The sequence below is a fragment of the Diceros bicornis genome, chromosome X, assembly GCF_020826845.1.
Source record: "Diceros bicornis minor isolate mBicDic1 chromosome X, mDicBic1.mat.cur, whole genome shotgun sequence".
In the NCBI taxonomy this organism is placed as follows: Eukaryota; Metazoa; Chordata; class Mammalia; order Perissodactyla; family Rhinocerotidae; genus Diceros; species Diceros bicornis.
This window is the reverse complement of record NC_080781.1, coordinates 44,663,817-44,676,206: the sequence shown is the minus strand read 5'-3', so window position 1 is coordinate 44,676,206 and position 12,390 is coordinate 44,663,817. Positions and strand designations below refer to the sequence as shown.

The 12,390-nt window shown below is 57.3% G+C and overlaps 1 protein-coding gene and 1 non-coding gene across 3 annotated transcripts; both read right to left on the bottom strand.

Annotated features, from left to right (window-relative positions):
* Positions 1–4,189: 4,189 nt before the first annotated feature.
* LOC131400996 (melanoma-associated antigen D4) lies at positions 4,190–11,751 on the bottom strand. Of its 2 annotated transcripts, none has more exons than XM_058535889.1 (13): positions 11,686–11,751; positions 10,523–10,733; positions 9,413–10,246; positions 8,825–9,028; positions 8,657–8,720; positions 8,344–8,423; positions 7,798–7,889; positions 7,085–7,164; positions 6,957–6,999; positions 6,481–6,543; positions 5,378–5,492; positions 4,612–5,042; positions 4,190–4,418 (listed from the first exon to the last, which is right to left on the bottom strand). In XM_058535889.1, the coding sequence occupies exons 2-13, from the start codon at positions 10,730–10,732 to the stop codon at positions 4,409–4,411; spliced, it is 2,226 nt and encodes a 741-aa protein (XP_058391872.1). In that variant the 5' UTR covers position 10,733; positions 11,686–11,751; the 3' UTR covers positions 4,190–4,408. The 2 variants fall into 2 exon arrangements, with proteins under 2 accessions (XP_058391872.1, XP_058391873.1); XM_058535890.1 differs by having other exon boundaries at positions 10,523–10,763; positions 11,686–11,733.
* On the bottom strand, positions 5,735–5,864 carry LOC131401495 (small nucleolar RNA SNORA11). Its single transcript, XR_009217697.1, has one exon. It is a non-coding gene; the product is annotated as a small nucleolar RNA SNORA11 (small nucleolar RNA).
* Positions 11,752–12,390: the final 639 nt, after the last annotated feature.

The window sequence follows — 12,390 nt, the reverse complement described above, 5'->3', positions numbered from 1 at the left end:
AGCTGAGGGTGGACTCCATCTCCTGGGGAACATCCTTCTGCATTGGTGCTTGCCCCTGCCCTTGCTCTTGCCCCCACTGCACACCAACCTTGTGCCTCGGGCCCCTTTTTCACGTTGAGGGAAGGAAGCAAGAGGAGGAGATTTGTGAGGGTGGCCCGATCCTAGGGCTCCTTCCCTGTGTCCCCATTCCGGTTGCCGGGACCCCACAGTTTCCTAGGCAGCTTCACAAACAGGGTAAAGCATGGTTTGTAGCTGCTGCCAGTTCACGAGGCACATGATTATCTGGCTCTCAGCTGTGTCAGATTCCTGGCTAAAAGCAATGGGCTACTCGTCGTAGAGCTACGTCTTCCCACTTCTTCCCTCTCTGCTTTCAGAAGGCTCACTTTGGCCTAGACCTTGTCTCTCATACTTCCTCCCTCAAGGCTGCACAAAGTATCAGCATGCTCTAATCCCTAATGTTTTCTAAAGGCCTTGCACAAATTGAGACTTCCATGGAAAGTGTAGAGGAGTTCCTTTGCTCCACATCCTCATTAACTCTTAGCACTCACAGTCTTTTTAGTTTTCTTCCTTCATGTGGTCATTGAGTGTGTACGCCCCGTTTCATTTCTTGAACTTTGTACCTCGTGGATATGTCAACTATTTCAAAATAAAATTGCCTGCATTTGCTGAACCGCATACTGGGGCAGATGGCCTGGTAAGGGACTGTTGTGTCACCTTCGGGTGTGAGAGTCCATTTCTGATGTGGATGCTGAAGTGTTGGCATCTCCGGGATACTGTGAGGGTGTGTGAGGACAGTGCAAAGTCATATTTGAGGGGTACGATGTCCTGCACACTTGGATCTTTCCTACGATGCTAGTTTCAAAAAAAAAGAAAGAAAGAAAGAAAGAAAAAAGGCACTTGTAATACGGAGTCATCCAGATTTGGAACCCGAGGAACTCGAGACCTTGACATTGGACAAGTCATCTCCTCTGCCTGGCCCTCAGTCTCCTCACTGTGAAAAGGTGCTGGGGGTTGGGGTGGGGTCCTTGCTGCATTTCTGATACCGGCCACATCTCCACTGCTCACTGCTGTCTTTGAGACTGCAAGGTGGGCCCTGTGCAGATGAGGAAATGGAGGCTCTGAGAGATGAAGTGACTTGCCCAAGGTCACAGGGCTCAGAGGGGCAGGGAGAGGCATTGATCTCAGGTGCATTCCAGAGGCCCTCCTCTCTCAGATACACGTGGAGTGCGTGGGGGGCACATGCACCTCCCGTTTGCACACGGCTTTACCCACATCCTACCTGCTTTCATGCACAGGCCACACCAGCTGCTCACAGCTGCCCTGGGAATGGGGCCGGGCAGGGCTGGGCACACGCTCCTACCCCTGTTACTCAGGTAAGGAAACTGAGGCCCAGAGAGATGATGTGACTAAGAATACAGACCCACAGGACCTCAGAGCTGGGGCGCCCTCAGAGCACATCTAGTCCAGTCCTGTGCTGTGAGAGATGGAAACACTGAGGGCCAGAGAGTAAAAGGCGGGGCCAAGGTCACTCGTCCAGGCGGTGGCTAAGCTGGGGCAGAGAGCTCAGGCAAGTCACTTTCCTTCTCCGAGTGTTCCGTCACGAGTGCAGTGAGCAGCAGTAACCCTCACAGAGTATCAGTGAGGATGGAATGAGACAGTGCACCAAAAGCGCCGGGCCCAGGGCCTGACCATGATGATGACAAAGATGAGGAGGAGGAGCAGGATGGATGCCCAGGTTATCGCCAAACCCGATGTCTGGGGAGGCTGGGAGGGTGGTGGCAGGCCCTAAAAGTTTAGGATGAGCCTCAGGGGCAGGGAAGCCATGAGGGGTGGGGTTCTGGCTCAGTGAAAGGAGATGAGGAGTGGTATGTGCAGCTTGGGTGGGTGTCTGTGGAGAGGGGTGAGAGGTGGGTGTGTCACCCCCATGACACTGTGAGCCCTTGAAGGCAGTGGCAGCCTACTGCAGTGGGCACAGCACACATTTGGCCTCAAAGGGTCCTGAGTTCGAGGCCCAGCGTAGCCACTTCCTGGCTGCGTGACTTAGGACAAGTGTCTTCCCTCTCCGAGCCTCAGTGTCCTTTTCCATGGAATGGGCCTGGTCATCCTCCCCTCTCAGAGCTGTCTGGCTAATAACACCTAGGCCCGTACAAGAAATTGTACATGAATATTCAGAACCACTTTATGCATAACAGTCAAGAAGTGGAAACAAGCAAATCGAGGAATGCTTGTCCATCAACAAGTGTGAGAGGAGTCAGAGAGCGCTGGTCTGGGCTGGGGAGAAAGCTATGGGAGCTGCCAAGGCGCATGCACACCCCTTCTAAGGGCCCTGGCGCATAGTAGGGTCTCAGAAAACACTTGCTGAGACGCAGTGTGGGCCCTTGTGGTGGGGCAGCCTGTGGAAGGCCCGAGGCTGGGGGCGGGAGGGACGGTGTCATGTTTGCCCTGTGAGTGAGGAGGTAGGCCGCCTCCTAGGTGACCAGCCTAACGCCCTGGGGGACCCACAGTCTGTCCGCATTCCCCAGGGCCCTCCTTCATCCCCGCTCCCAAGGCCGCCTCTCTGTTCTCTTCCTCCCTGCCCACTGTGCTCTCAGCACTGCCCCCTGCAAAGTGCAGGGGACTGGGCCCCTGGTGAGAAGGACCATGGGGAAGGGAGGTGGGCGGGGGAGAGTGCTGCAAGCCTGGAGGCCTGGGGAGGTGGTGCCCTCCCCACCACCCTGTCTCTGATGGCTGCTTTCACCTCTTTTCCAGATGAGCTGCCATATGTCAGGTGCCCTCTGCACACAGTGCTCAAACTCATACCTGTGGCTTATGGTGAGTGCTACCATCTTCATCCATGAAAAGGCATGTGCCTACTGTGTGCACAACAGGGGCCTGGGAGGTTCCAAAGATGTGGGTGCCAGAAACATCATGTATCATTCATCACCCCAGAGCTGGGGACCCAGGCATGCTTCATCCTTCCCACATCCCAGATCATGCACCTGGAAACCTAAAGGGAAGGAGACACAATTTCTGTCAGAATCACAGAGTGTCCATGTGGCCAAGCATGGACCCGGCAGCCAGGGAGGCAGAAATCAGCAGCAGCCAACAAGGCAGAAACCAGCTGAAGCCTGTCTTTAGGGGAGGGGTCCATACGGAGCCAGCTTCCTGGGGGTGCGAACTATGTAGAATCCCAAGGGACCCTGCTCTCAGAAGGGCTCCACACGTGGTTCAATGCTCTGTTGTTGCTCTTTGGGAATTCTTAATAATTTTTGAGCAAAGGGACCCGCGTTTTCATTTTCCACTGGGCCTGGCAAACTACGTAGCTAGGTCTGGGTCACGATCCAGGTCTAGCTGAGGGAGGAGAGCCTCTTTTTGGGGAAAAGAGGCAAGGGGGACAGGGGCCCTTCTGCTACTCTCTCCCTCTTCTTAACCTGGTGCCTTGTCCTTCCAAGCCGTGGACATCACCAGGGGATCCGAGAAAGCTCTGGACACTGTCCCTGCCTGCTACTGAGCCCATCCCAGGGGTCCTGAGTGTCCCTGCCCTCACTGTCGTCCACTGCAGGAACTGCAGTCCCAGCCCCAGCTCCACCTCAGGAATCACCCAGCCCTTGAAGACGCCAGGACCTAGGCCTGGCCTTGGCCTCACTGGGGGAGCTCTGCTTCCAGTGAAGAAGAGCTCTCGAGCCCCCGACAGGCCTCGGTCACAGTCACAGGTGATGCACTGTCGAGGTCTGCACGCAGCTTCGTTTTCATAAAATCTACTCTCAGCAATAATGGCTCCTCCTTCTACCTGCTGGAGGTGTGAGAATGTCAGTGTGAGGCCTACCTCATTGTCTGTAAGACTGTGTCTCAGGGATGAGGTCCTGCAATCGTGTGGATGATGAGGGAAGGGTCCGGGATGGCGCTTCCAAAGACAGGGTGGAAGATGGGGGTCCTTGTGGGTGTCTGTGGACCCTGTCCCTTGGTGGGGGGGACAGTGGCACCAACCCACAGCCCTCCACCCCATCCCTTCTCCTGCAGCCTCCCGTTGGGGTCTAACGCACCGTGCGGGAAATCACGTAACTATGTGGACCGGAATGGTTTGCACACTCAGCTGGCACTTCCACATCTCCCAGCGCCCTACCCCACACCTGCATGCCTTCTGGGCAAGAGGCGAGCCCCACCTATCCCGGAAGCCTGACCATGTGCCACTCAGGGCAATTCGTGCACAGATAAAGGAGGAAACGCCCCAATTAATTTTGCAACTTTAATGTAACACTGATACCAAAAACATGAAAGCACGACAAAAGTACACAATGAAAGCAGGAAGAGCAAAGAGAGCTTCATCTGGCATGCCATCTTCCATGGGCAGGTAGAAGCTGCCTAGAGTGCTACATTAAGGAGGGATCTGAGGAGGCACTCTGGCTCGGTGAGTGACGGCTGCAGTTCATCAGCGTTGCCTGTCCACACAAGACACAAAAGTGAAAACAGAAATATACATACACGTGAAAACAGTGACGGATGTAAAGAGCAAAACAAGTGTCTCTCCACACTCTCCTCGTTCCCCCACCCCACCCCAGGCCTTTCCCTGTCTTCTCACAGCCCCTCCATACCCACTCCTTCAGAGTCTCATGTATCGACCGGAAATCTTACTGGATCCAGGAGAAGAAGTTGGCACTCGTTCTGGCGGCATTTCTGGTCCGGATGGTGGAGCTGGTGCTAGGGCCATCTAGGATGCTGGTGCTGGCCCCACCATTGGTGCCACTGCTGACGCCAGCTCTCCAAGTGGCTCTCCTGTTGGCACGGCTGCTATTTAGAATGTACTGATGGTATCTGGCCCAGAAAGCAAAGGGGATCCTGGCCCAGGCGTCACCAAAATCTCCGTCCTCATCCCAGGTCAGGAGCTCCACCTGTATGTCGTCCCAGCTCCACCGTCCAATCAAAGCTTCATCCCCGATGTTCATCTGGGCCCTCATCTGGGCCCTGGCATGTTCCTCAGCCATATCCACATCCATCGTCTTGAAAGCATCATCCACAGCCTCTAAGAAATGAGCTTTCCATTCCCGGGGGTCTCGGTTCTGATTCTGTGATGGAATAACAGCAACCATCCTAACAGCTACCCCACATTCACTGAGCACCTGCTTCCTGCCATACACCCTCCTGTGCAAGGCTTTGCGTAATCATGACAAAAATAAAGACGCCTGGAATTGGGCTCCTATTATTCTGTGCCAGACCTGGGATTTCGCCCCATCCCTCACACCTACTACGTCTGTGAACTTGTCTAAGTTACTTAGACAACCTTTCTGAGCTTCAGTATCCTCACTGGACAAACGGCATAAGAATGTTGTGACCGAGAAACAAAGAAGGTATGCGACGTGCCAACCCCAGTGCCTGGCCCTGAACAGAGGCTCTCCACTACCTGGGCGATGAATCTCAGCACCCTCATCTTGCTGGTCTCGTGGCGGGCTCGCAGGCCCCACAGGAATTCATACTCGGGTGGGCTGCTATTGGGGATCTTCTTGTATTCCAGGTACCTTAGTGCAAGAGGAAAACAAACTTTTGCTTCCGGCCAGGCAGACCTGTTGTTGCACTAATGGGTCCCAGGTGGCCCCTTCCCAGCCCAACGCTGCGGCTCAGCTCCTGCAGGAGGACTGCTCCGGCCCTCCAGCCCGTGCCCCACGCCCACGCTCAATCCCAGGGTTTCTGCCTCCAATACTGAGGCCTTCGTAGCTGCCATTGGCCATGACCAGCAGCCACGTGAAGGTGCAGAGGGGACACATGTAGGGTATTTGCTCATAGGACGGCCACAGGTTTTGTGCCCCTTGTCACAATGAACCCAGATTCCTGTTGGGTGTGTTGTAAACAGAGGAGCCATTTCTTCAGGCCCCCTGCTCTGAGCACACCCCACCGCAGGGTCTTGGCAGTGGCCTGGCTGAATCCTGGGACAGTCCACCATAGAAAACGACTGTCAAGGGAAGACACAGTCAACCAAGAGCAGCGTTCTCCATGCATACTCCCGACCGTGTGTGTGTGTGTGTGTGTGTGTGTGTGTGCGTGTGTGTCTGTGTGCCCGCGCGCACGTGCTGGTGCACCTGTGTGAGTGCACACGTATTCTCCAAGGACTAAGGATAGGGTGGGCCTTGGCCAGAAAGTCAGGAGGGCTGGGCTCCAGGCCCGAATGTGCCCCTTACCAGCTGGGGCCATGCTCAGGCTTCTACTCTCTGAGCCCCAGGTTCCTGAGATGTAAAGCAAGGGAAATTCTCACACAGCCTACAGGGCAGGTGCCGAATGAGATGGTGGTTATAATGTACCCCACACTGTGTCCTCAGTCTACGTGTGCTCCCATTCTCCAAGACTCCCCGAAATTCTACTCCCCCAACACTCACATACCCCAACCCACACTCACACCAGAGACCCTCATCCCTCTAGTGTTAGATATGGGATGGGGAATGGCCTCTCCAGCCAGACCAGCACACGAGGAATGCACAAGTGTGAGAGAAAGTTAACTCAGTCAGTACTTACTTCTGCTTCACAAAGTCCTCTGTAATGAGCTTCCTCAGATCGCCGAGGAATGGGTGCCTCACCCTGAGGGCAAGGAAAGGAATCCATGACTGGAGATGGTGGCAGCGCCCAGATGTGGGCAGGAGCACTCCCTAGCACGACAGATCTTCCCGGCCCATGGGGCATCCCCATGGAGGCCTGGGCATGCAGCAGAGGCCAGACACCCACTTGTCAGCAATGGCCTAGGTAGGGGTTTGATGGAGCCCCTAATTCTGATGGTTTCTCTTAGATCTCATCTGGGGACAGAGAGGGGACATGGAGCAGAGAGGAGGCTAAGAGCTCAGGATCGTTTCCCCAAGCACCCTGGCGAGACCCTTTGCGCTCTACTGAATCCAGGACACCGCTCCCCTGCACCAGACCACCAGGCAACTGCAATCCTGGGGCCTCTTGTGCCCAAGGACAACACTGAGGGGCAGGAGCCGAGAGCCCAATCATACCCAGGGCGCAGTCCCATCTTGCGTAGTGCTTCCCAGAGGACAGCTGCGAGGGGAGATGAGGTACAAGAATTTAGCACACAGAAGGTGAGACTGTGGGCAAGCCCCCAGCTGCAGGTCCAGCTACTCACCCTCGCTGGCACGGTTGCCATTCATAAAGATGACTCCCAGAATCACCAAGAGGAGACTCAGCCTGGGAGTGTCCTTGGTCCTAAAGGTGTAGAAAGAGGGATCCTGTCCAGCAGCCATTTGCCCGAGGGACTACAGCCGGCTCACCCAACTAGCCTCTCCCAGATTGCTCGGCAACAGGGCAGTTCTTCCCACTCCGCACATGGCTTGCTACCTGATCCAGACAATTCATCCCTCCGCCTGAGATGGAGTCACTTCAACCATCAAATGTGGAAACTAACACCCCCTCCCAGGGTTCTGTCGAGGACAACGTTAGGCAGGGAGCAAACCCTTGGCGACAATGTGTCCAGAGGCACATCCAGACCTTCCCTGCCCTTTGCGCATTGGGAGCACAACTCGACAGGAAGTCCCCCCCCCAGGACCACTCCGGCAAGCCACGGCCAAGCACTTGGCAGGAAGAGGCAAGCAACAAGAAGCCTGCTTTCCCAGGAAGACTGGGGGCGGCAGGGGGGAGGACGAAGTGAAACCCTGATCGCAGCAAGGCCTTGCCCCACGTTACTACCCCTTTCATCCCTTAATCACTCGGCACCTCTAACTGTGAGTGGGGTCTGTGCTAGGCCCTCCAGCCCTGTTTTCCTGTTTCTCAGAGGGGAGTGTCAGAGGGGAGGGGCGAGGCACCACCGAGGAAGGCCACAACCCTCCTGCCCTTTCTCACTTTCCCAGGAGGCGAGCTGAAGAATCCCGTGTGCAGACAAGAATGTACAGGTGTTCTTCCTTGTCAATTTCCTTCAGGTGGATCCCAAACTTCTACATGGGGGAGAAAACAGAATGTGAGATCAAAAATCCATGCTGGGTGTCCTGCAGGCAGTCACTCAATTCCCTTTTAGAACTTTTCCTCAGCAGGGAACCCAAAGTCATGGGGGAGGATGGAAGAAGAGAGGACGCAGAGGAACTGCCCTGTGGGACCTCTGGCACCGGCTGAGGCAACGGGACCCACTTCACGAGACAACAGACACAGTCAGAGAGCGTGTGTGGAAGAGGGAGGGAGAGGGAAGGAAGAGGGAGAGGAACTGAGGGAAGGAAGTATGCAGTGGAAGCTCCCAGCTGGAGAGGCTAGGAAACGCTTCCAGAGCAGGCAGTACTGAAACTGGGCCTCGAGGGACTGACTGCAGGGTGCAAGGCTTCCCTGGAGGGGCTGCAGGGTGCAAGGCTTCCCTGCCACTCTTGTTCCACAGAGCTGCCCCCCTATCCCCGTGCCCACCTTTTCCAGAGTGTATGTTGCTCGTTCAATGATCTCAGGGAAATGTTCGTCGTATTCTCGGATGACGTCCTTCAGCATGTCTGCAGGAGGGGAGGGGTGAGGAAAGCACCTGGGCGGAGCAGCGGCCACAGAGCTGCAGCTCCTCGGTCAGCCCTGCTGAGAGGAACAGTCAGGGCCCCGTACCGTGGTACTGTGCAAATGGAGCGATCAGCCATGGTCTGATGGGTGGGGGCATCTGATTCGGGAGGCCCACAGGATGGGGTCAGGGGAGGGGGGAAGGGCAGAGCTCAGGGAGGGGGCACAGGTTGCCCACCTGAGCGCTTGATGGGGATCTTCTTGTAGTCTTTAATCATCAGATATTTCACCAATTTATTTGCCTGGAGAAGGAGGAGCACACGGGGAGATCAAGGCATGGGTGACCTCACAGAACTGGCCCGCAAGGGAGGAGAGGAGGGAGATGGGGGAAGGGCAGACTTCTTACCCTCTCTTGCAGAAGGGTCACGTTGCGGGGTGGCAAGCACAGTACGTGCCTTGAGGGTACCTGGGACCTCAGGGCCATCGGGGGCCGAGGGGCCATCTGAGCCTGCACCGCCAGTGGGGGCTGCGATGCTCTCCAGGTCGGTGGGACTGCAGGAGGCTCTCTCTCCTCCTCGCCGCTCTCATATTCATCATCCAGGTGCTTGGACTGTAGCATTAGAGAGAGGAGAGACCCAGGGCTACCAGGCTCACCATGCAAAAGCACCCGGCACACATCTTAACTAGAGCAGGTCCTTGGAAATAAGAGTAGTATGAACAGTGGATGACGTGCTGAGTGCTTACTAAGTGCCAGGCACTGAGCCAATCTCTTCTCCCTCCAGGCCTGAGGGCAGGGACTACGTGGAGTAAAAACATGCTAGCACACTTGTGCTGGAGAAAGGTGGACAAGCTGAGAGAAGAAGAGGGGTGAGGAGGGGAGAGGAGGGGAGGTGGGGGAGCGGAGGGGAGGGGAGGGGTGGGGAAGGCAGAGGGGAGGAGAGGGGAGAGAAAAAAGAAGAGCAAGTGGGGGTTGGGGACAGCAGGGGAGTCTCACCTTCTTTGTCCTCTTGCCTCCCATCCTGGCCCAGGGCTCAGCACTGTGCTGAGCAGTGGCAGCTGCACCCTCAGGCTCCTGAGGGATGCTCATGGCCATCTTGGCCTTGGCAGCAGGCGCTGCCACAACATTCGGGGGCTCCACCCACCGAGTCTTGGCGAGAGCCTTCCCAGACTTGGTTGTCTTGGGCCGGGTGGCTGACCCCTCCCTGGCAGATGCTGCCTGGGGCACCCCGGAGGCAGCACTGGGGCCCTCTGTGGCAGCCTCCTGGGCCGGGGTGGGTCTCTTGGGGCGTGGGAAGGCCATGCCACTGACACCTGCCGGCTGAGTGAAATCAAAGACATCGTTCTGACCCAGGAAGGCTGTCTTGGGCCGGGTGGCATCCATCTCACTGGCACATGGAGCCTGAGAGAAAGCACAGGCAGGACTAGGGCCCTCAGTAGCAGCCTCCTGGGCCTGAGAAGCTGTCTGGGGCTGTGCGGAGGTTGCTGGAGCCCCGGGGGCGACCATCTCACTGTTGACTAGCATCTGGGAGCTCTGTGGAGAAGCAAGGGTTGTCTCAGAGGTGGCTCTCTGAGCCTCGGCCGTGTGTGTCATGGGCCGAGTATCTTCTCCTGAAGCCTGGTCTGTGGCCACCGAGTGGTTAGCGACCACCTGATTGTAGGTGGCACGGGCGGCAGCGGCAGCAGCCCGAGCGGCACGGTTGGAGGCGGCAGCGCGGGCTACATTGGCAGCACGGGCGGCCGCCTCATTGGCAAGTGTTTCCGGATCCAGCTGAAATGCCTCCATCAGAGTCCGGGCCAGCATAGGGTTTTCCAGTTCCCAGGGCTCATTCTGCAAGGCCAGAAAGAAGGGTAGGGGAAGGCAGACAACTCTACACACTCGCATCACGCTTCCCTGTGCTGGCCAGCCTTCTCCTCCGGGCAGCCAGCCCCGACCACCCCCCAGACCCCCCCAAACCTCCTTTCTCCAAGCAGGAGAGAATACATATGGGGAACTGGGCAGTTCTTCCCCACTCAACCCTCCCTTTCATCCTCCCCCTTTCTCCCCAACCCCCCCTTCACAGGAGAGAAAGCCTAGGGCCAGCAGGTGGCCAACAAGGGCCCTCACCGATAAGATGCGAAGGCCTGGACCCAAGCTCCCAAAGGCTCTGAGAATTCGGATGTCAAAGCTGGTGAGGGTGCCGTAGCCTCCAAAAGCACCAAATTCTTCATAGTCGTTTCCTTCAACCATCTCTTCCTCCCTGACTTCATCGCTACCCTCATCCATGTCTTCAACGTTGTAGCTGTCCGATTCCATGCGGTAGCTTCCCTCAGCCATGCTGGAGGTCCCAAGGAGAAGAGAGCTCAGCCTGAGAGGGAGGGTGAGGCCTCTTCAGGGGGAGGGGGCGGGATCCAGTGGGAAGCGGGATCTCCCTGGAGGTGGGGGGCGGCAATCATCAGGTTACCAGGCAGTACAAGGCTGGGTGGAGGGGGGGGGTCTGTTGGGGTAGATTCTTTCAGGGACAGAGCCCTAAGAGAGGGAGAGAGGAGGTCCGAGGAGACCCCGCACTGAAAGAGGAGTTTAGGATGGGCAGGCTCTCCATCCCAGCGGCTAGATTCCAATATGGGGTGGACTGGCAGGCTTGGGTCTGAAGAGTCCCAAAGGGCATGATGCATTGAGAGAGGCAGAAACAAAGGGCCTGAACTTAACGGCAGGAGCAGGGGGCCCGGATGAAGGGGGAGCAGATGACATGAGAGGGCTCAGACAACAGGGACCACAGGAAGCTCTGGAAAGCTGAATCCCAGGGACCCTCTGGCTAGGTCCAGGTGGGGGGAATTTGGGGGATTCCGATCTAGGTTGGGCTCTCACAGCAGCGCTAGGGGTGGATGGGGTGGGGGCCTCAGACTAGGTGAGGCTCGAATTGGAGCGCTGGAGGTCTCAAATCCCAGGATTGCAACTCCAGGAAGGGAGGCAAAGCGGTCAGCTCGACTGGCATGATCTAGGAGTGGTTGGGGTGGGGCTGGGGCCTCCGCTCTAAGGAAGCTCAGCATGGAGCACACGGGTCTGCTAAAGGGATTCGGATCGTGGGCTGTGGTGTAAGGAGGGCTCGGATCGGGGAGCCCGGGTGTGGTGGTGGGGGGCGGGGGTCTCCTATCTAGACCGTGGGTCTTATGGGGTTCAGGTTCTGAGTGCTTGGGCTTTGTTCAGCTCCGAGCGTAGGGGGTGGGGAGGGCACAGCGTGCGGGGTTCCACTCGCCCTCTCCAGGTCCTGTCTGGGGCTGGATCCTTACCTCCCCTGGGGCTCCAATGGCGTCCGTCCTCAGCACCAGGAACCCCGCAGCCTCGCCCTCGCCTACTGCTGCCAGCACAGCAGCTCCGACCACCCCGCCCCTTTTCTCCGCGCAGCCCCCGCGGCTGGGCAGCCTGCGCATGCGCGGACCCCTCCAGCCCGCCCGCTTTCCCAACAAAAGCCCTTGCCACCAGGTCCCCAGTGCGCATGCGATTCCGCGAGTGGGTGCGCGCGGGGGGCGGGGGGACGGGGGGGCGTTTTCTCCTTCCCGCCGGATTCCCCTCACCGCCCCCTCGCACCCGGCGCTCCGACCGCAGGCGCGCGCACTCACACCTTGTGGTGCAGTTGGACCCACCCCATCATCTATCCTCAATCCCCCCACTTTTGTACAATGCTTCTCAGCCCTGGCCTCCCCCTTCCCCCTAAGCTCCTCCAGTGTGGTCTGGAATCCACTATGCCCTGCTTCCCCAGCATGATCCCCAGCTCACAAATACAGTGGTTTCTGGCTGGGTCTCTAACCTCGACAAGAGAAGTGGAAATGGTTAGAGGATGCCAGTTCCCTTTGTGTTCCCCTCCACTATCCATCTCTATGGCCCCCAGACAGGCTGGGAACATCTGCTTCCCCGGCTACTCTTCATGCAGCTTGTAAGCCATGGCGCGATCTGTGCTGGGGCTTATCTTCCTCTCACAGCAGCCCTGGGAGGTG